Below are 24,310 nucleotides of genomic sequence, written 5' to 3' on the forward strand. Positions count from 1 at the left end.
CTTTTGTAGGTGTTGTTCTTAAAGCCGGCCTTCCGGCCACCCATTCCATCTTCCCACAGAGCTCAAAGTCGGGACCAGTGACCATAATGCACGGTAAAGCACGAGCTTGCTGTACATTGTCACATCTAAGCCTCAACAACAACAACATCGGTCTAATAATGGTTTGAAATCCCAATCAGATTTTCACATGTACAACAGCACAGCCAACCATTATGAGGTACAGCAGCTGAGGACCAGAAACAGCATACAACAGTCATTTTATATTTTTCTGTTAAAAATGTAATATATTTTTTTTAGGACAGTTGTTGTACCCTCTAAAACACTCTCAGCGTAAAGGATCACAACTGGGACATCTGTCTTATTGAGTCCTGGGTATCTGAGACCATTCTTGTATTATGGTTTGGCCCTGAAAACATGATGGAGAAAAAAAAACAGATCGAACCATTTATATCCATTTGGATAAAGCCTTAATAACTGTTAATAGGATATTATTAATAAGATAAAATAACAGATTACAATTTCATTCATAACACATTTTTTGTTGTCAGTTCTTGCGAGGCTAACACACTTTAGCAGTAGAAACAGGTCGATCCCCTGAGGAGTGAGAACGAGCTGCCTTCAGGAGCTTCTTCAAATCCTTTGTGCTGCAGCCATGTTGGCCATGGATCGAGGCAAAGGAAGGGCAAGCCTCAGGTGGAGGCTTATCACCGGCTATCTGTTGAAAGCAGAGGAGCGCCAAAATTAGGCTACAGAAGCATCCTTTCACCCCACACTGTCAAACAACACCTATTGTACCATTTAACAACGTAAACAATTAAACTCAATAATACAAGCCCAAGACAAGGGTGTGTCAGGAATGTCAAATTGACAGATTATTCATTGTTGTGCCAGATTACTGAAATTACTATCAAATGTTGAATTATGCGAAGTCATTCATCTGGGTACAGTATATCTCAGGTCCTACCTATTGGGATGCAAGGACAGCTTGTGAGTAGGATCTCAAGGAGAGGGCAAATTTGAGATTGACCTGAAGCCCCATCAAACACTGGCCAGCCTTCTTGATGACCAAGTTGTAGTAGGAGTACACAGACTCTGTGAAGGAAATCTAAATCAAATTCATTTGAAAATGTATTTTATGGTAGAATCATAGAGATAGATAGAGGACTCGTCATGGCTATAACCCGTTTTAACGTGGACATTGAAGGCTTCCACCATTTTAAAGTAGTCACCTGGGTGGGGATTCCTGAGTTGGGAGAAATCAGCCAATGAAGAAGAAGAAAATGGACTAATGGAGACAGCATGGGCAGCGCCATTGAGGCTGTCACAGACCCTATAATGGGACAGATACAAAGATTAGTCCTCTATCTATCTCTATGGGTAGAATATATATATATTTTTTGTATTATTTTTGACAGCCAAAAGAAAATAAATGTTTGGTAATATATATGTATTGGATTTTGTATTACATAATGCCTTTCTGAAAACTGTAATCGGGCATCATTGATAAAAAAAATAAAAAAATAAACGTGAAATCACAATTGAACTTTTATAGGCATACCCAATTTATAAATAAGCTATGTAGGCATTTGTGTTAATTTCGAGACGTTTGCTGTGTGTGAAGTAGGCTTATTTAAAACTAATTTTGACTTGGAATTAGGCTGAATTTGGTTAATGTTATGTCCCCTATAGTTAGAGAGATTCCTGAAACAAAAGAAGCAGACTGCAATAGACAGATCGTTTATTTGGATCTCGGAGGTCTCTTTGAGAGGATATCTAAAACATAGGCAATACCACAGCACATAACATGATTCACCAACAATGTCCTGTAGGCTATAGGCTATTTTAAAATGGAATATTTTTTACATGAAGTGTTCTTCGTGGGAATGAATCATCCTCACTACCTTACAGTAGACTCAATGCATCAACAACTTACAGTAGATCCCATGCGTCAACAACTTAGAAAAGCCTATTGTATTGTTACGTGATACCTGGGATCTGTCCATGGTGCTGAAGTCGGAAGTGATGATGGTACATTCCCACAAATGGTGATCCTAAAAATAGTTTTTTCACGTTTACATTTCTTTCATTTTTTCATTAATGTATTAATATTGTGCAAATTGTGTTTCAATTCATTTTGGCTCTCATGAAACCATATTTCAATGCATGAAACAGGCTGCATGAAGTTAGTAGCCTACAGTATTTGGATTGGACTGGATACATTGTTTCCCTCCTTCGATTGGCTGGCATTGGCAATATTGGAATATTGTATTATTCTGACCATTGACTTTCGTTGCAATTTTCAAAGTGCTTTTGGTTCAATTTTCTTGACGTAAAAACAAAATGTTGCTACTTGCCCAGCGCTAAACTCACATTCCGTTCTCAATTTCTCACAGCTTATTTTATGAACATCGACTTTCGGTTGTCTATCACTTGTGTGTGCTGACTGATCCGCAAGAGCTGAATGTTCTACGAGACAAGATTATGAGGCTTTTTTATCCTGTGCTAGCCTATAGCCAAGGTAGCCTACAATATGTGTCCACAGAAATCGACAGATAGTATATGACACCGGGTCTTGAATGCAGCATCTTCAAGTAGTAACCTACAATATTTGAACCAAACTAATCCGCGCGATGTATGAGGAAGCTTCAGGACCCATCCCACCGTAGTCGGAGCTGCAGTCACTTGCCTCTTTTTGCGCACGCCTTGGACATAAGGATGAAATCTGACGTTTCTCCAGTAACCTACAGCCTACATGCACGTTTGTGGTGCTGAATTTAAACAGACTGGACTGTTTCGCGAGATGTAGGCTAAAGTTGTCATTTTGCGGGATCAGAATGAAACATTTTGAATGGCTCGTTTCCACTTGAAATCCAGGTACGAGAGACGTCAGGTATTCAGCACGGTCTGTGAAGTTCGGCCAACCAACAGGGAGAAGTAACCGAAATATGCCATGTTGTTTTGCAAGCCTGCCTTGTTTTAAATTGTCTGCGCTGAGGAATATGAATGCCCTATCGTTGAAACATAAAGGTAGGCTACCTGCTTAGACCAGAATACGCCTTTTGATAGCCACATTCTTTTTCTAAATATTGTCCATCAACATGTGGCACTTTGAAGATCCGTAGGCATTATTATGATGAATCTAGGAGCAACTACTGAAAGGATAATGTGTAATAATTCACACTAATATGAAAACACCTTCTTGTTATAATGGATGAGAAATCCAAAAAGCTGATCTTAGTTCCTATTTTAGCTGTTATTTTTGTAATGATAGGCTATCAATATATCTGTCCAGCTGGCAGCAACTCTTGCCACTTTAATACCGGGGGAAAAATGAGAGGAGTCAGTCTACTTTCTACCCAATATCGGACAACCGAAGACTTTTACACAGAACTGGAGGATGACAGTCCACCGAAATTGCCGTCAAAATTCAACTTTACTGAACGAGACCTTCAGCGGCACGTGGATTTCAACATCAAAGGAGACGATGTGATAGTGTTTTTACACATTCAAAAGACTGGGGGAACCACGTTTGGAAGGCACTTAGTTAGGAATATTCGTTTGGAGCAGCCATGCGACTGTATATCAGGGCAGAAGAAATGTACATGCCACCGACCAGGCAAAGATGAATCCTGGCTGTTCTCTCGGTTCTCTACAGGCTGGAGCTGTGGTTTACATGCCGACTGGACAGAGCTCACCAACTGTGTACCTGTCATCATGGACAAGAAGAAAGCTCAAAAGAACAAAAGGTGCTGTATAACATTCTATGCGATCTGTGTGTGTGTGTGTGTGTGTGTGTGTGTGTGTGTGTGTGGAGAGAAAAGAGAAAAGGAGAGAAATACCTTTACATTCATAATCACACTTTCAGGAGCATTGCCTTCATGAAAAAGTGCTTCAACTTCTGCAATTGCAGCACAGCATACTTACAGTTAAATTTGAACTTCGAGACTATGAACTGCAATACAAAACAGGCATCTGAAGTTACCTGAGACAACACTGAGTTGTTGGTGATGGTGTACAGGTCTCAGGGATAGAGACAGTCTGGACCAGTTAACCGGGAGATTGTAAATGCAGCTGGTGGCAATCAATCACTCTCTGCACAGACAGATAGTGCTGCAGAAGACATGGATGTGATAGAAACCTGATGAGTTGTGTCAGACAGAGTGGAATGTGTAAATCAATAAGGTGTTACCAATAAAATGGGCATCCCTGCAATAACAATTAACTGAACCATAAAATTGTGCCACTGCAAGGAATTGGCGATGCTTGCTATATCCTCAGAAGTGTCAAGTAAGTGCTTTCTGTTTGATCTGCTCGTCACTTTCCCTTGAACTCGTCTGAAAACATCACAGGGTGCAAGGTAAGGAAGGGTGGGAAAAGTCACATGAAGTTCGTCCGTCTTTCGTGTGAGGAGGCTTCACTCTACTTCACCGCTATGAAAAGATAGCATGGACATTGATGTAGAACATACAGTTGAAGTCGGAAGTTTACATAAACCTTAGCCAAATATATTTAAACTCAGTTTTTTGCAATTCCTGACATTTAATCGTAGTAAAGATTCCCTGTCTTAGGTCAGTTAGGATCACCACTTTATTTTAAGAATGTGAAATGTCAGAATAATAGTAGAGAGAATGATTTATTTCAGCTTTTATTTCTTACATCACATTCCCAGTGGGTCAGAAGTTTACATACACTAAATTAGTATTTGGTAGCATTGCCTTTAAATTGTTTAACTAGTGTCAAACGTTTCGGGCAGCCTTCCACAAGCTTCCCACAATAAGTTGGGTGAATTTTGGCCCATTCCTCCTGACAGAGCTGGTGTATCATGTTTGTAGGCCTTCTTGCTCACACACGCTTTTTCAGTTCTGCCCACACATTTTCTATAGGATTGAGGACAGGGCTTTGTGATGGCCACTCCAATACATTGACTTTGTTGTCCTTAAGCCATTTTGAAACAACTTTGGAAGAATGCTTGGGGTCATTGTCCATTTGGAAGACCCATTTGTGACCAAGCTTTAGATTCCTGACTGATGTCTTGAGATGTTGCTTCAATATATCCACATCATTTTCCTTCCTCATGATGCCATCTATTTTGTGAAGTGCACCATTCCCTCCTGCAGCAAAGCATCCCCACAGTATGATGCTGCCACCCCCATGCTTCACAGATGGGATGGTGTTCTTCGGCTTACAAGCAGCCCCCCTTTTCCTCCAAACATAACAATGGTCATTATGGCCAAACATTTCTATTTTTGTTTCATCAGACCAGTGAACATTTCTCCAAAAAGTACGATCTTTGTCCACATTTGCAGTTGCAAACCATAGTCTGGCTTTTTTATGGCGGTTTTGGAGCAGTGGCTTCTTCCTTGCTGAGCGGCCTTTCAGGTTATGTTGATATAGGACTCGTTTTACTGTGGATATAGATACTTTTGTACCTGTTTCCTCCATCATCTTCACAAGGTCCTTTGCTGTTGTTCTGGAATTGATTTGCACTTTTCGCACCAAAGTACGTTCATCTCTAGGAGACAGAACGCGTCTCCTTCCTGAGCGGTATGACAGCAGCGTGGTCCCATGGTGTTTATACTTGCGTACTATTGTTTGCACAGATGAACGTGGTACCTTCAGGCGTTTGGAAATTGCTCCCAAGGATGAACTAGACTTGTGGAGGTCTACAATTTTTCTTTTGAGGTCTTGGCTGATTTCTTTTGATTTTCCCATGATGTCAAGCAAAGAGGCCATGAGTTTGAAAGTAGGTCTTGAAATACATCAACAGGTACACCTCCAATTGACTAAAATAATGTCAAATATCCTATCAGAAGCTTCCAAAGCCATGACATAATTTTCTGGAATTTTCCAAGCTGTTTAAAGGCACAGTCAACTTAGTGTATGTAAACTTCTGACCCACTGGAATTGTGATACAGTAAATTATAAGTGAAATAATCTGTCTGTAAACTATTGTTGGAAACATTACTTGTGTTATGCACAAAGTAGATGTCCTAACCGACTTGCCAAAACTATAGTTTGTTAACAAGACATTTGTGGAGTGGTTGAAAAACAAGTTTTAATGACTCCAACCTAAGTGTATGTAAACTTCCGACTTCAAATGTAACACTCAGTTATAAGACAGACACTTCAAAACATACAGTGCATTCAGAAAGTATTCAGACCCCTTGACTTTTTTCACATTTTGTTTTTACTTTTCAGACATTTCAGATATTCTGTTTTGCAATGTATGAATGTGTTATTCAATGCGTTTCTACAGGCTAATAGCAGTAAGGCCAAATTCAATGGTTCATTAAAAAATATATATATATACACTACTGTTCAAAGGTTTGGGTCAATATTCTTGTTTTCTAAAGAAAAGCAAATTATTTGTCCATTAAAATAACATTAAATTGATCAGAAATATAGTGTAGACATTGTTAATGTTGTAAAGGGCTATCGTAACGGCTGATTTTTAATGGAATATCTACATAGGCGTACAAGGCCCATTATCAGCAACCATCAGTCCTGTGTTCCAATGGCACATTGTGTTTGATAATCCAAGTTTATCATTTTAAAAGGCTAATTGATCATTAGAAAACCATTTTGCAATTATTTTAGCACAGCTGAAAACTGTTGTGCTGATTAAAGAAGCAATGAAACTGGCCTTCTTGAGACTAGTTGAGTATCTGGAGCATCAGCAAATGTGGGTTCGATTACAGGCTCCAAATGGCCAGAAACAAATAACTTTCTTCTGAAACTCGTCAATCTATTCTTGTTCTGAGAAATTAAGGTTATTCCTTGCGATAAATTGCCAAGAAACTGAAGATCTCGTACAACGCTGTGTAGTACTCCCTTCACAGAACAGCGCAAACTGAATAGAAAGAGGAGTGGGAGGCCCCGGTGCACAACTGAGCAAGAGGACAAATACATTAGAGCGTCTAGTTTGAGAAACAGACGCCTCACAGGTCCTCAACTGGCAGCTTCATTAAATTGTACCCGCAAAAATACACACGTCTCAACGTCAACAGTGAAGTGGCGACTCCGGGATGCTGACCTTCTAGGCAGAGTTGCAAAGAAAAAGCCATATCAAAATATTAAAATGGGCAAAAGAACACAAACACTGGACAGAGGAAGATTGGAAAAAAGTGTTATGGACAGACAAATTGAAGTTTGAGGTGTCCGGATCACAAAGAATAACATTTGTGAGACGCAGACCAAATGAAAAAAGTGGGAGATTTGTACAGGGTAAAATGTATCTTGAAGAAGGAAGGCTATCACTCCATTTTGCAACGCCATGCCATACCCTGTGGACGGCGCTTGATTGTAGCCAATTTCCTCCTACAACAGGACAATGACACAAAGCACAGCTCCAAACTATGCAATAACTATTTAGGGAAGAAGCAGTCAGCTGGTATTCTGTCTATAATGGAGTGGCCAGCACAGTCATCGGATCTCAACCCTATTGAGCTGTTGTGGGAGCAGTTTGACCGTATGGTACGTAAGAAGTGCCCATCAAGCCAATCCAACTTGTGGGAGGTGCTTCAGGAAGCTTGGGGTGAAATCTCTTCAGATTACCTTAACAAAATGACAACTAGAATGCCAAAGGTCTGCAAGGCTGTAATTGCTGCAAATGGATACTTTTTTGACGAAAGCAAAGTTTGAAGGATACAATTATTATTTCAATTAAAAATTATTATTTCTAACCTTGTCAATGACTACATTTCCAATGCATGTTGCTATATTTCCTATTCAAACTCATTTCATGTATGTTTTCATGGAAAACAAGGACATTTCTAAAGGACATCCCCCCTTACCACATATATTTTTTTACAAGGAACAATTGACTGTAGGTAAACGGCAAAAACTTCTACAACCATTTGATTATTTGTATTATGAGTTCTAAGATCCTCTGTACATGTATTATTGAGATTTGCATCTGCAGCCTTCATCCTTAAATCATTTGACATGAACGTGACCCACTGACTCTAAAAATGCCACAACTTGTCTGAACTGCGTCGATTCAATGATGAATGTGAACTGTTATTCCAATGACAGCAGATATAATGTAATTTGCTCCAAATACCTACATATACAGTTCCTACAGAAAGTATTCCCATCCTTTGACTTGAGATGTTGTGTCACTGGCCTACACAAAATACCCAGTAATGTAAAAGTGGAATTATGTTTGTAGAAATTTTTGCTAATTAATAAAAAATGAAAAGCTGAAGTATCCAACCCCTTTTTTATGGCAAGCCTAAATAAGTTCTGGAGTAAAAATGTGCTTAACAAGTCACATAACAAGTTGCATGGACTCACTATGTGTGCAATAATATTGTTAACATGATTGTTTTATGACTATCTCATCTCTGTACCCCACACATACAATTATCTGAAAGGTCCCTCAGTCGAGGAGTGAATTTCAAACACAGATTGAACTACAAAGACCAGGGAGGGTTTCTAATGACTAGCAAATGAAGGGCACCTATAAAAAAAAGCAGACATTGAATATCCCTTTGAGCATGGTGAAGTTATTAATTACACTTTGGATGGTGTATCAATACACCCAGTCACTACAAAGATACAGGCATCCTTCCTAACTTAGTTACCAGAGAGGAAGGAAACTGCTCAATGATTTCACCATGAGGCCAATGGTGACTTTTTGAAACAGTTACAGAGTTTAATGGCTGTGATAGGAGAAAACTAAGGATGGATAAACAACATTGTAGTTACTCCACAATACTAACCTAAATGAGAGTGAAAAGAAGGAAGCCTGTACAGAAAACAAATATTCCAAAACATGCCTCCTGTTTGCAATAAGGCACTAAAGTAAAACTGCCAAAATGTGGCAATTTTTTAAACTTTTGATTATTTGGGGCAAGTCCAACACATCACTGAGTACCACTCTTCATATTGTTAAGCATAGTGGTGGCTGCATCATGTTATGGGTATGCTTGTAATCAGCAAGGACTGGAGAGTTTTTTAGGATAAAAATAAACGTAATAGAGCTAAGCACAGGCAAAGTCCTAGAGGAAAACCTGGTTCAGTCTGCTTTCCAACAGACACCTGGAGACAAATTCACCTTTCAGCAGGACAATAACCTTTCCAGCAGACAATGTCTAGCAATGATCAACAACCAACTTGACAGAGCTGTGCAAAGACTCACATCTGTAATCACTGCCAAAGGTGATTCAGGGGTGTGAATACTTATGTAAATGAGATATTTCTGTATTTCATTTTCAATACATTTGCAAACATTTCTAAAAATATGTTTTCACTTTGTCATTACGGGGTATTGTGTGTAGAAGGGTCAAACATATTTAATCCATTTTGAATTCAGGCTGTAACACAACAAAATGTGACATAAGTTAAGGGTATGAATACTTTCTGAAGGCACTGGGTGTCAAGGAATTATTGAATTATTGCTGCATTAATAAGCAGTTTCTGATAATAATCGAATGTGTCAGGCAGAATGTGTTCAGGCAGAATGTGGTCAGGCAGAATGTGGTCAGGCAGAATTTGGTCAGGCAGAATGTGGTCAGGCAGAATGTGGTCAGGCAGAATGTGGTCAGGCAGAATATGGTCAGGCAGAATGTGGTCAGGCAGAATGTGGTCAGGCAGAATGTGGTCAGGCAGAATGTGTCAGACAGACAGCCACTCACAAAGTAGACTACCAATCGCTGTCCATGATGCTGAAATTGCAACATGTCGATGATAGGCTTTCTATGGTGCCAGGGCTTAGCTTTGCTTTAGCTAATGGATAAATGTTTATTGGTAGGCCTATTTCTCAGGTTAAGCCTAACATTTAATGAAGCTATACACGGTGTCGCAATACTGCCATTTTTAGACTGCTAGCTGCTAGCAATAATGTAATTACTTTTTCAGTAATTAAAGTTAGAAATTCAAACATTGCAGATTGTCGAATACATTTTCGATACAACAGAATACTAATCAGCTACCAATTGATTGTTTTGCCTACCGTCTGTAAGCTGTTAGTGTCTTAACGACCGTTCCACAGGTGCATGTTCATTAATTGTTTGTGGTTCATTGAACAAGCATGGGAAACAGTGTTTAAACCCTTTCCAATTAAGATCTGTGAAGTTATTTGGATTTTCACAAATTATCTTTGAAAGACAGGGTCCTGAAAAAGGGACCTTTCTTTTTTTGCTGAGATTATTCACCCCCCCAAAGTCAATACTTTGTAGAGCCACCTTTTGCAGCAATTACAGCTGCAAGTCTCTTGGGGTATGTCTCTATAAGCTTGGCACATCTAGCCACTGGGATTTTTGCCGTTTCTTCAAGGCAAAACTGCTCCAGTTCCTTCAAGTTGGATGGGTTCCGCTGGTGTACAGCAGGCTTTAAGTCATTCCACAGGTTCTCAATTGGATTGAGGTCTGGGCTTTGACTAGGCCATTCCAAGGCATTTAAATGTTTCCCCTTAAACCATTCAAGTGTTGCTTTAGCAGTATGCTTAGGGTCATTGTCCTGTGTAGCCGGCGCGGTCTGCTCGTTGCCGACTACTGCGTTGTGTTCCGGTGCACTGAAGACAAGACACTGGCGTACTTGAAGGCACTTTATTGTGTACAACTCTCTCAATCTGTTCAACATCAAGGAGAGAAAATGTTCAAAACTCTACCCTCGACCAGAATCCGCCTCTCTCAGTCGAGTAGAATGCAGACTGAGAAAATCATGAGACAACTCCGCATGTAACCAAACCAACACTCTAGAGGGCGCACTTACACAACTAACTCTCCCAATATCTGTAAACTACACGAAATACTGAACAATACAATATTTTGGTGAAATCAACTCACAAAATAAAATAAAAAATAGAAAATGAACGGTTGCAAAAATCTGTAATTCTTTGACCTGTTACATTCACCCCTCTTTAATTTCACCAAAATCCTTCGCACGTCGAGGGTGGAAAATAACCAAAAACATATAGAATAAAACTCTTGTCCACTTGGTCCAAGATAGCCCTGGGACTCCATTTCCCATATACAGCGCATAAAGCTACTTGCAAAGTAAGTTAAAAGAAAACAGCAGTTGATCAGGCTACTGCCCCTTCTAGTGAATATGATGCCTTATACACCATATGAAATCTTGGAACACTTTCCCTCCAATATGAACATCTCATGACCCAGGTCATACTACTGGTAATAAAGAAAAATATCTTAATCTCAAAAATGTATCTAAAATAAAGAACGGAAAGACAGTGACCTTCTGACTCCTGTAACAAAACCCTTGGTGAGTGGTTTTTGCACCATGTTCTCTATCAAGCGATCGACTGCCTTAACAACCCTGCCAGTACGTGTTCTGACAACCTGACTTTCAAACCCTTGTACTTGGGAGGGTATCTGACTATCAGTCAGTGTAACAGGTGAATTGACGTCCGAAGACCCTGTCTCATCTAAGTCAGGAACATCAATTGGGGCAACAGAGTCAGTGTCAGTCATGTGCAAATCAGGGGGTCACTGGAATCCGACAAGTCTCTCACAGGTGAGTATTCATTTTCCCCTTGGCCTCTGACCTCTTTAGACTGGGCTCTCGTGGGTGTCAGTTGAACAGACTTCCTGGACAGAGAGTGGGGCATCTCATTCTCCATCTCAGACTCATCAGCTTCTCCAATAGACTCAGAGTCAGAGGATGCGTTTAACCACGAACATGTACGGTCCTCAGAAGCATCTACTGCTAGGCCACTCAAAGCATCAACAGAAGGAGGCTGAAACTCACTGGCCACATCCGAGGCAGCTCCATTCATCTCTTCATCGCTTAGTTCTGGCATGGGCAAGAAGCTCACGTCCAACATCAAATTCCGATTAACAACTTTTGTTTTCCCACTTTCGTCTCTGACTTTGTAAACGTGAGTCTGAGGGTTCCGGTCTATGATGGTATACATAGTGGCTTCCCACTTATCCGCTAACTTCCTCTTCCCTCTCTCTGCTTTATTAGCTAACAAAACTCGGTCGCCAACGTTCAAGTGGGTTCCACGAACTCTCTTGTTGTAGCCATCAGCTTGATGTTGCTGTCCTTTCCTCGCATGCTGCTGAGCTATGTCGGCAGCCACATGGAGGTTCGCCATCAGTTTCTCTGCATAGGTCTTATAATTCACCACGACTGGATCCCTCAAGACTTGTTTGAAGACCATGTCTACTGGGAGTCTGGGGACTCGACCATACATCAAATATAATGGAGGATATCCAGTTGTTTCATGAGTGGTGGCATTATACGCAAAAGTCAATGTCTGTATCTGTTGGACCCAGTGTTGCTTAGCTGTCAGGGGTAGGGCACGCAACATACTGCCAAGTGTCCTATTGAACCTTTCGGTTTGCCCATTTCCCATGGGATGGTATGCTGTTGTGTGTGTTTTCATAATCCCTGTGAGGCTGAGGAGTTCAGCTATGAGTTTGCTTTCAAAATTGGCCCCTTGATCAGAATGTATTCGCTCTGGGAAACCGTAGATACAGAATACGTTATCCCATAACTTCTTTGCTATTTGCTTTGCAGTTTGGTTTATGCAGGGAAAGGCATGAGCCAATTTTGTAAAGTGGTCTGTTATGACTAACACATCGACAGATCTTTGCTTACAGTCCTCAGCACTCCAAAAATCAATGCACACCAGCTCCATGGGTGCCGAAGTGCGAATGCTCTCCAAGGGAGCTCGGGCAGCTGGTTCAGGGGTCTTTGCAAGGATACAGCGTTGGCAGCATTTCACATATTCCTTGATGTCTCTTCCCATTTGCGGCCAGAAGAAACGCTGTTGGGCGAGGTGTGCTGTTCTAGCCTGCCCTTGATGCCCAGCGAAGTCATGCACACCAGCGAGAGCTTTGGCCTTCAAGCTAGCAGGCAGCACAAACTGATACCTCTTCTCTCTGCTTAATGGGTCTTTGGTTACCCTATATAGGACTCCGTCCTGGACTTTTAGATGATGCCACTGCTTGCACAGTGTCTGGGTCGTAAGAGCTAACCTCCTCCTCCCTCGCCTAGGTGGTGGCTCACCCCTCTGAATGAGTGGCAGGACTTCCCTGATAACTGGATCTATTTCCTGGCTGTGCCTCAGCTCGCCGATGGAGAGGGCTGGAAGTGTGTCTTGTTCTGAGGGCACCGCCTGGGGAAGAGCATTGAGAAACTGTGTTGCCCTTTCCCACTCTACATGAGCTTCACAAGCAGATTTCACATGAGAGGGCTCTTGACTGCCGGCCAGCCTGTCTTGAGTGGGGTCCATAGTTACACAGCACCCTGCATCATGTGCCTGGAGACACTGGGTCTTACTCCGGAAGAGATCTTGGACTTTCTCCTCTTTGGTTCCCTCCGCCTCGGCCAAAAGACTTCCATAGGGCTCACTGATCAACCTTTGGCTCACTGATTTAGCAAACGGATCTCTACTCAGGGCATCTGCCACAATGTTCTTTACCCCAGGAATGTGTTTGATACTGAAGGTGTAGGGGGAAAGCTTTGCCACCCACCTCTGTTTGCAAGCGTCAAGTTTTGGTTTGGTCATTATATAGGTCAAAGTATTATTGTCGGTCCACACTGTAAAAGTGTGGCCTTTCAACCAGTGGCTGAATTTTTCACAAACACTCCATTTGAGCGCCAAGAACTCCAGTCGGTGAGCAGGATACCTCTTTTGTGAGCCAGTGAGGGTCTTGCTGGCAAAGGCGATCGGGCGTGCCTTCGTTTCTCCTTCTGGTATCTGGGACAGAACTGCCCCAAGGCCATCAAGAGACGCATCAATGGACAGAACCAAGGGCTTAGAAAAGTCTGGATGGCTAAGGACCACACAATTCAGGAGCTTCCCCTTAAGGCCGGCGAAAGCGGAATCGCAGTCAAGGGTCCAATCCGCAGGTTTGAGCTTTCTGTAGACTCCCGCATTCTGACTGTACTTCCCAGCCTTTCCTCTCTGTTTCTGGCCAGCTGTGAGAGCAAACAGGGGATTTGCGATGGAGGAGCAATTTGGTATGTAGTGTTGGTAATAGAATACCATCCCCAGGAACGACTTCACTCTGTGAACTGAAGGAGTGCAGCCATCATCTTCCATCAAGTCCCTCTTTGACATTTTGGTGATGACCTCGACCTTCTCTGGGTCAACAGCAACACCGTCACTGTCAACGATGTGTCCGAGAAACTTCACAGATCTCCGCAACAGAAGGCATTTTTTTGGACTCAACTTTAGATTGTGCTCCCGTAGCCTCTGGAAAACAACCTCTAATCTGCTGAGGGCCTGCTGTTCATTGGGGGCAAATATCAAGAGATCACCTAGGTAGCACAAGAGACTGCTGAAGTTAAGATCGCCAAAGATACTCAGCATCATCCTCATGAAGGACGCCGGACTGTTGCAAAGCCCCTGTGGCATTCTGTTATACTCGTGCAGGCCTAATGGTGTTGTGAAGGCGGTATACTTTTTGTCCTCCTCATGCATGGGCAAGTTATAAAATCCAGACGTGAGGTCCATGGTGCTGAAGACAGCATTACCGCCAAGGGCAGCCAAGCAGTCCGATTGATGGGGCAAAGGATGAGCATCCTTGATAGTTCTTGCATTCAGCCATCGAAAGTCTGTGCATATCCGGAGGTCGCCATTTTTCTTCCAAACCATCACGAGTGGAGAAGCATATTCACTCATTGATTTCCATATGATTTCCTGTTCCTCCATTTCGGTGAGAACTTGGCGCAGCTTTTGATAGTGGGCTGGCGGCACTCTGCGATATGGAAGACGGAAGGGACGGTCGTCAGTGAGGCGGATCCTATGGGCAAAGCCCTTGGCTTCTCCACAGTCAAGATGATGCTTTGAAAATATATCCTGATATTTCTCCAGCAATGTCACAAGTTGGAGCTTGGTGGAGGGGCTCGCTTCACAATGATCAATGTCGACATTTCCTAGACCAGACTTCTGCAGTCTGTCTTTCAGGTCACCGTTGTCGTCCTGTTTCACATGAGTCACTCTAACAGAGCCAGCATCACTCTGACAGGAACCCTGGAACAGTGTGAGATCTTCAGCTGCAACACAAGTAGAGACGTCCGCAAGCTTGCTGTTCCTTTTCAGTGTGAGTGGTTTGTCTGAGATATTAGTGATTTTCATGGGAGTCCAGCCATCTCCCCCATAGCGGTGTTACCACTCTCCCCACCATAATGCCCCGAGGCACACACCTGGAGGTTGTAGGCTCCACCATAACTGTACTCCCAGGTGACTTGGGTATATTACTTGGCAGTCTTCCCCACAGCAGGTACTCTTGTTTGGGAAGGAGAGTCACCGCCTGAGTTAGCTTCACGGTCCCTACTTTTCCTGGGACATCTTCACCCCTCCATCTTGTGAGACTGGTCATCATTTCTAGAAACTGTTCGCCATCTGGAGACCCTTTTGTGTTGCTCGAGATAAGTGTCCAATAACTGTTCTCGTTTTTCAGCTGATGCAGTACACGTTTCAACATGTTGGTGCCTACTATTATGTCGTCTTTCTGACCAGTGATCACCAGAACTGGGACCATGCACTTTACCCCATACAGACTTAGTTCCATGTCATACATGCACTTGGGGCGCACTTGTACTCCTCCACAGCCAACAAGGATGATATGCTGTGAGAGTTCTTGATGTGGGGTCAAGACGCTATCCGATAGTAGTCTCTGCTCTGCCTCTTCACTTATCGTGCAGGCCATTGAGCCTGTATCGAGGAGCCCTTGCAACTGAGCACAGCCATTAACTGTCACCGGTGCGTGAAATAACTCACTGAACGTCTCAACTCTGTGAATATTCTGAACAATTACCGTGCAATTATCAGACATTGCTTTACAGACATTGACATACATCTCCTTCAATTCTTCACTTTCTTCAAGGGTTGAATCTTCAACGCTCACACATCCCCTTTCCGTATGTGAGCTATCTAGTTTAAACTGGCTCCACCTTGCTCAGAGTTAGGTGGTGTGTGCGCTAACTGTGGCTGAGCGTTAATTCTTGGCCGGCGCTGTTGGCATTCCCTCTTCCAGTGGCCGGGCTTGTAACAGCCCATACAGAGGTTCGCCTGTCTACAGTGTGCAGTAGTTGAATGTTCGGCAGACTGACAGACTTTACATCTACTCTGAACAATGGCTGCTGGCCCCCTGCTTGGTGGCACGACTGCTGTTGTGTGTGCCGTCTGCTCTAGCACACGGTTCAGCAAGCCAATGAGAGACTGCATGCAGATGCTCTCTGTCTGAGGAGAGGATGGAAGCCCCATTGCCTTTGGGTAACCAGTAAGGTCTGTTGGGTTTTCAGCAGCGACTGTCTCTGTGGTTAATGCCTGAGCATGTGCACCAATGTTCTTTGGCCGATAAGATTTGGCTTGACACATTGTTCTAGCCTCTCTCTGATGTTCAACGAGGTGTTCCTGAATCTCATTTGCTGTCCACTTTTCAGCTGTTTTGCACTTTAGGACACTTGCAAAAGCGGGGTCGGGACAGTGTTTCACCAGCATCATTGTGACTTCGTGAGAGGGGTCCTCACTGTTTCGCCCCTGCCTTCTCAGACACTCATCTGCGACATCCACAGCCTTGTTCAAGCGTATCCAATAGTCCATGGGACTTTCTCCGGCCAGAGGAAGTGTGTTATAGAAATCTGCTAAAGGCATAGAGGAGTAGGTTAACTCACTGAAATGTTGTTTCAGAATATCGAAGACGAGCTTGGAGTTCTCAGCTGGCTGCAGCGATGGCATACTGCGCAGGGTAACTTTAACAATGTCTCTAGCCTTTCCCATTAGTCTTGACATTATCTCCTGGGAGTGCTCTTGCGGGTGTACACCCCTCTTATTCAGGTAAACGCTCATAATCTCTTCCCACTCATGCACTGTGTGTTTGTCTGTTCCATCACCCCTGAAGTACGGCGGCTCTTTGACATCTGTCTTCATGACTAACTTTACTCCTGTCATGTTCAAATCAGACTGTCCATATCCTAAGTTCAGGCTAGGCGTAGGAGTGGTTTGGTTATCTGCACTACCAACAGATCTCTGTAATTGGCTAGCAATGTTCTCTCCTATTTCATGAGCTAACTGTGTGATGAGACTCCCTAGGTCTGCAGAACTCACATGTGAACTAGACACTGGCTGACGTGGAGAATGTTCATCTGTTTGGGGGTGAGTGTATGAAAATGCAGGACGGCCCACTGAACTAACGCTGCTTGCAATGTCTGGAGCATCTCTTAAGCTACGCATGTGTGGTGCTGGGGAATATTCATCAGTGCGTAAGCGTGTGGACGAGAGTACAGGTCTGCCTAGTATACCAGCACCCCTAACCGTAGTGCACTCCACCCTACTCATAAACCTGCCCCTCCCCAGGCTTACCCCTGCAGCATCTCCAACACTAAATGGTGTCTGCGCATCCTTACCATCAGTCATTTAAAAAAAAAAATAGAAAGTTGTAATAGACTATGGTAATGATATGTGAATCACCAGAATATGTGAATATGAAAAAAAATTGTAAAATGATAGAAGTAGCTGAGGTAAGCAATTAAGAGCTACAATTTACACATTAATGTTTGCCCTTATACTTGTCAACGTTCCGAAGAGGTTCCTACTCGTCACAGCAACCACCGGCGATCACCCTGGCGATGATCTGAAGCGAAGATATCCGGGTCACGGCACCAATGTAGCCGGCGCGGTCTGCTCATTGCCGACTACTGCATTGTGTTCCGGTGCACTGAAGACAAGACACTGGCGTACTTGAAGGCACTTTATTGTGTACAACTCTCTCAATCTGTTCAACATGAAGGAGAGAAAATGTTCAAAACTCTACCCTCAACCAGAATCCGCCTCTCTCAGTCGAGTAGAATGCAGACTGAGAAAATCATGAGACAACTCCGCATGTAACCAAACCAACACTCTAGAGGGCGCACTTACACAACTAACTCTCCCAATATCTGTAAACTACACGAAATGCTGAACAATACAATATTTTGGTGAAATCAACTCACAAAATAAAATAAAAAATAGAAAATGAACGGTTGCAAAAATCTGTAATTCTTTGACCTGTTACACCTGCAGGAAGGTGAACCTCCGTCCCAGTCTCAAATCTCTGGAAGACTGAAACAGGTTTCCCTCAAGAATTTCCCTGTATTTCGCGCCATCCATCATTCCTTCAATTCTGACCAGTTTCCCAGTCCCTGCCGATGAAAAACATCCCTGTCCACTCTTCCGTAAAGCCCAGCTCTGTGGAGTGTACGGCTTAAAGTGGTCCTATGGACAGATACTCCAATCTCTGCTGTGGAGCTTTGCAGCTCCTTCAGGGTGATCTTTGGAGCCTTTGTTGCCTTTCTGATTAATGCCCTCCTTGCCTGGTCCCTGAGTTTTGTTGGGCGGCCCTCTCTTGGCAGGTTTGATGTTGTGCCATATTCTTTCAATTTTTTTAATAATGGATTTAATGGTGGTCCGTGGGATGTTCAAAGTCTCTGATATTTTTTTATAACCCAAACCTGATCTGTACTTCTCCACAACTTTGTCCCTGACCTGCTCGGAGAGCTCCTTGGTCTTCATGGTTCCACTTGCTTGGTGGTGCCCCTTGCTTAGTGGTGTTGCAGACTCTGGGGCATTTCAGAACAGGTGTACATGTACTGAGATCATGTGACAGATCATGTGACATTTAGATTGCACACAGGTGGACTTTACTTAACTAATTATGTGAATTCTGAAGGTAATTGGTTGCACCAGATCTTATTTAGGGGCTTCATAGCAAAGGGGTTGAATACATACAGTATGCACGCACCACTTTTCCGTTATTAATTTATTAGAATTTTTGGAAACAAGTGATTTTTTTCATTTCACTTCACCAATTTGGACTATTTTGTGTATGTCCATTACATTTACATTTACATTTACGTCATTTAGCAGACGCTCTTATCCAGAGCGACTTACATATAGGTGCATTCACCTTTCATTACATGAAATCCAAATAAAAATCAATTTAATTTACAGGTTGTAATGCAACAAAATCGGAAAAACGCCAAGGGGGATGAATAATTTTGCAATGGACATACTGTATACAGTATGTCCATTGCGCCGTACACAATTGAAATGTAGTCTTGAATAACGCATGCCAAGATATACCAGAGATAAGGGACTGTTGATATTGCAACCACACAACTCAAATGCCGGTTCAGCAGTATGAACAAAAATTGCAAACCGCCTTTTTTGTTCAAGCCCTCAATAACTGTTGTCTGCTAAATATGATAATCTGTTTGCATCTGCCAATTTATTGTCTGTCCAGACGACCTGTTCCCAGAGCTACAGTTAATCTCTTTCCATAACGTGTTGAGGCCGGCAATTAAGGAGAATGAGAGTCTCAATTAAAGATGTTTCAGAACTGCTGAGTTTGAAGCACACCTCCCTTCTGCCCTGTTTCCCTGATGTCGCTACGGCAATCAAACTTTTTTTACCATCCCTGTAACTGTCGCTTCAGCGGAGAGATCGTTTTCTAAACTAAAACTCATAAACTACATAAGAAGCATCAGGCTCTCAGTATGATATGAGGTTTTGGACACCTGAGTAATCTCCACTCATTGCACTAGCACCATCATAGCCTTGACCAAGGCATTTGTTCGCCGATATACCCCTTGTTCTTTCAATCAGTTTAATATTTTCTTTTTCAAGACTTTTTCAGTCACATTCCTGAAGCCCAAGAAACAGCTTAGCTTAGCTTAGCTTAGCTTAGCTTAGCTTAGCTTCCTAGCAAATTAAAAAGGTTTATGAGGGGCCTCCCGAGTGGCGCAGCGGTCTAAGGCACTACATCGCAGTGCTAGAGGCATCACTACAGATCTGGGTTCGATCCTGGGCTGTATCGCAGCCTGCCGCGACCGGGAGACCCATGAGGTGGTGCACAATTGGCCCAGCGTGGTTAGGGGAGGGTTTGGCCGGCTGGGATGTCCTTGTCCCATCACGCTCTAGCGACTCCTTGTGGCATTTCTTCCGGCTGGCTTCCGGGTTAAGCAACAAGTGCGGCTTGGTGGGGTTGTGTTTCAGAGGACGCATGGCTCTTGACCTTTTCCTCTCCTGAGTCCATACGGGAGTTACAGCGATGGGACAAGACTGTAACTAATTGGGGAGAAAAAGGGGTAAAAAGTACCACAAAAAAACAAAAAAATAAAAAGGTTTATGAATTAATTGCTTTTTGGAGGGTTACTGTCAAAATGATTTATTACATTGAAATAAAATAGACATCGATGACAGGCCCATTGGCCCCCAGAGCTCATGGGCACCCCCGCCTTGCGGGGGCTGCGGGGGTGTCCGGTAAGCCAGTGACACACACAGACACACTTAGACACGAACATGCAAACACACACACACACACCTTCACTCTTGAATTGTGGAGAAGACTGCTGATGATCTGTCTCTATGAGTTTGAGGGAGCTCCCTGTGGTCTTGTGTGTTCACATTGTACATAACATGTGAACATTTCTTCACAGCTGTGATATTCAAAATGCAGCGCGATATACGCTGGTATAGGCCCACCTAGTTTTAGATTTACATCATTTACAAATTGATGTGTTGTACAAATGCCATGTCATTTGAATTTCTTATATATACAGTACCAGTCAAAAGTTTGGACACACCTACTCATTCCAGGGTGTTTCTTTATTTTTTGCTATTTTCTACATTGTAGAATAACAGTGAAGACATCAAAACTATGAAGTAACACACATGGAATCATGTAGTAACCACAAAAGTGTTAAACAAATCAGAATATATTTTATATTTGAGATTCTTCAAATAGCCACCATTTGCCTTGATGACAGCTTTGCACACTCTTGGCATTCTCTCAACCAGCTTCATGAGGAATGCTATTCCAACAGTTTTGAAGGAGTTCCCACATATGCTAAAAAAGAATTGTTGCTCTACATAAAGATGGGCTATAAGAAGATTGCCAAGACCCTGAAACTGAGCTGCAGCACGGTGGCCAAGACCATACAGTGGTTTAACAGGACAGGTTCCACTCAGAACAGGCCTCGCCATGGTCGACCAAAGAGGTTGAGTGCACGTGCTCAGCGCCATATCCAGAATTTGTAAGTCGCTCTGGATAAGAGCGTCTGCTAAATGACTTAAATGTAAATGTAAATGTAATGCTGAGCACTTGTTGGCTGCTTTTCCTTCACTCCGCCGTCCGACTCATCCCAAACCATCTCAATTGGGTTGAGGTCGGGGGATTGAGGAGGCCAGGTCATCTGATGCAGCACTCCATCACTCTCCTTCTTGGTAAAATAGCCCTTACACAGCCTGGAGGTGTGTTGGGTTATTATACTGTTGAAAATCAAACGATAGTCCCACCAAGCCCAAACCAGATGCCTTATCGCTGCAGAATGCTGTGGTAGCCATGCTGGTTAAGTGTGCCTTGAATTCTAAATATATCACAGACAGTGTCACCAGCAAAGCACCCCCACACGATAACACCTCCTCCTCAATGCTTTACGGTGGGAACTACACATGCGGAGATAATCCGTTCACCCACACCGCATCTCACAAAGACTTGGTGGTTGGAACCAAAAATCTCCAATTTGGACTCCAGACCAAAAGACAGATTTCCACCGGTCTGATGTCCATTGCTCATGTTTCTTGACCCAAGTAGTGGTTAGTAGTGGTTTCTTTGCAGCAATTCGACCATGAAGGCCTGATTCACACAGTCCCCTCTGAACAGTTGATTTTTGGAGATGTGTCTGTGACTTGAACTCTGTGAAGCATTTATTTGGGCTCCAATTTCTGAGGCTGGTAACTCTAATGAACATCTCCTCTGCAGCAGAGGTATCTCTGGGTCTTCCATTCCTGTGGCGGTCATCATGAGATCCAGTTTCATTATAGCGCTTGATGGTTTTTGCGACTGCACTTGAAGAAACGTTCAAAGTTCTTGAAATGTTCCGTATTGACTGACCTTCATGTCTTAAAGTAATGATGGACTGTCGTTTTTCTTTGCGCATTTGAGCTGTTCTTGGCATAATATGGACTTGGTCTTTTACCAAATAGGGCTATCTTCTGTATACCCCCCTACCTTGTCACAACACAACTGATTGGCTCAAATGCATTAAGAAGGAAATAAATTCTACAAATTAACTTTCAACAAGGCACACCTGTTAATTGAAATGCATTCCAGGTGACTACCTCATGAAGCTGGTTGAGAGAATGCCAAGAGTGTGCAAAGCTGTCATCAAGGCAAAGGGTGGCTATTTGAATAATCTCAAATTTAAAATATATTTTGATTTGTTTAACACTTTTTTTGGTTACTACATGATTCCATATGTATTATTTCATAGTTTTGATGTCTTCACTATTATTCTACAATGTAGAAAATAGTAAAAATAAAGAAAAACCCTTGAATGAGTAGATGTTCTAAAACTTTTGACCGGTAGTGTACATGTCTACTTTAGACATCGAAGAATCTTGTGGATAGGCTACAATGTTTTTGAATAACTATTGAACTGTATAGGAAGACCATAACAGTAGTCTCCCTCATGTACCGAATCATTATCCAAAAGCATTGAAACACCTTCTGCTTTCTTCCTCGGATTCCCCTCTCCGGTCCTCTATCTGATCACCTTCTGCAGGAGACAGGCCTCTGTCTGTTAGACTTTCTGCTCCACTCCGTCATCATAACCTTTTTCTTTTCAGAATTATCTGGTCTGAGTTGAGAAGATTAGAAGTACCAAAACAAAAGGATCCTCAACAACAACTCTGCTTTCTTTCTCATGGATAGAAGGACAACCAACTGACGCCTTTTCATGCACCAAACGAACACTCGGAATCAGCTTTTTTCATGAACATGAAGAGACCCAACATCATTACATTATTGCTCTCAAAACAATGTCAGATGGTGTTATTTTCAGCTGGAATGGAGCACGGTGTGATTTTCACACACCACCCCTGAAAACTGAGAGTGTGTGAGCACAGGGTGCTCAAGTCACCTTAGTTACTAACCAGAGAGAGAGAGAGTGGGAGAGAGAGAGAAACAGAGAGAGAGCGAGAGCGAGAGAGAGGAACCGAGAGCAACAGAGAGAGTGTGAGAGAGAGAAACAGAAAGAGAGTGAGAAAGAGAGAGTGTGAGAGAGAGACAGACAGACAGAGAGAGAGAGAGAGAGAGAGAGAGAGAGAGAGAGACAGAGAGAGAGAGATAGAGAGAGAGAGAGAGAAAAAAAAGAGAAACAGAAAGGGGTGACTGTTGTTTCTGCCACTGCTTCTGATTATCCAGCAGACTCTCTGTCCTTGCATTAATTATTGACAACGTTGCTGCAAACTTAGTGAAATGGCAAATCAAAGCCCCGCTCGGCCAGATGACTTTGTCATGCAAAGTAGAAAGCCTCATGCTGTCTCATTGATTTACCAAATTAATACAAAGTTAATTACAGTCTTTAATGATTGTTTTCATCTCATTTGATAGAATGACATTCAATGTTTGACTTTGTCAGCATCTTCATCGGCTTGTTGCAGCCTGCAGTTGTTGGACACGACTGTTAATATCAGCAAGAACAATCAATTTCTCTGACCTGTAAAAAAGATAAACTCTGTTTAGCAGTCGTCTTGACATTTAACAAATAATTGGCATAGCTGTGGAAAAATAAGTAGATTGACTTTCTATATCCCCATCTTAAATCTGCTTAAGATTCAATTATTAAAGAATTAGTGCATTTGATTTTAGCTGCAGTGCTTCCCGTCATCCCTTCTCTTTTACATTTTAAAGCTGAACCATTAAACCTTACTATTTTCTATTTATTTATTTATTTCATTTTCATATGTGAAAATCACGTTTTCACATGTGAAATGGCTATTTTCACGTTGAGCTTAAATTTCACATGTGAAACCATATTTTCACATGTATAAAGTTTAGAGTTACGCCACCTTTTCACCTCATATATGGAATTGCAAGTTCACATGTGAAAAACATGAACATGTGACAATCACATTTGCAGTTTCACATGTAAGAAAAGTCCACATGTGTAAATCTCACTTGCAAGTTCACATGAGGGGGTGAAATGGTGTTATTCTCTTCACATGTGAAAAGGTGGTGTGAATCTATTGCAGTAGCAATGTTTCCACATGTGGAATTGCAATGGCTGTAATACCATTCTGTTAAATTAAAAGGTTACTTAGCCTAACTGAGTATAATAATTTAAGTGTGTTAAAAAATAATTGTTTCTTATTTCTGTGCCATCCAATCCACTATTATTGTATTCCTCCCATGGTGTTCAATTGAGATACATATATACGCGCTTCCACTAGGTGGAGGCATTCGGAGTGTTATTACTGCAGGAGCGCGCCTTTCTTTTTCGTACATTGGTCCGTGACGTGAACAGAACAGAGAAGCTAGCTCTCCCTGTCTCCTTTTTTTTTTATTATCCT

The 24,310-nt window shown here is 42.5% G+C and overlaps 1 protein-coding gene across 1 annotated transcript in view; it reads left to right on the forward strand.

The window, feature by feature from the left end:
• The first annotated feature begins 2,371 nt into the window (after positions 1 to 2,371).
• Positions 2,372 to 24,310, forward strand: part of LOC121555066 (heparan-sulfate 6-O-sulfotransferase 3-B-like) — a 126,449-nt gene continuing 104,510 nt past the window's right edge. The window contains exon 1 of the mRNA XM_041868843.2: positions 2,372 to 3,746. Coding sequence (XP_041724777.2) covers positions 3,208 to 3,746 — 539 coding nt within the window. The 5' untranslated portion in view covers positions 2,372 to 3,207. The remainder of the gene's footprint in view (positions 3,747 to 24,310) is intronic.

Source organism: Coregonus clupeaformis, chromosome 40 (assembly GCF_020615455.1).
Source record: "Coregonus clupeaformis isolate EN_2021a chromosome 40, ASM2061545v1, whole genome shotgun sequence".
Lineage (NCBI taxonomy): Eukaryota > Metazoa > Chordata > Actinopteri > Salmoniformes > Salmonidae > Coregonus > Coregonus clupeaformis.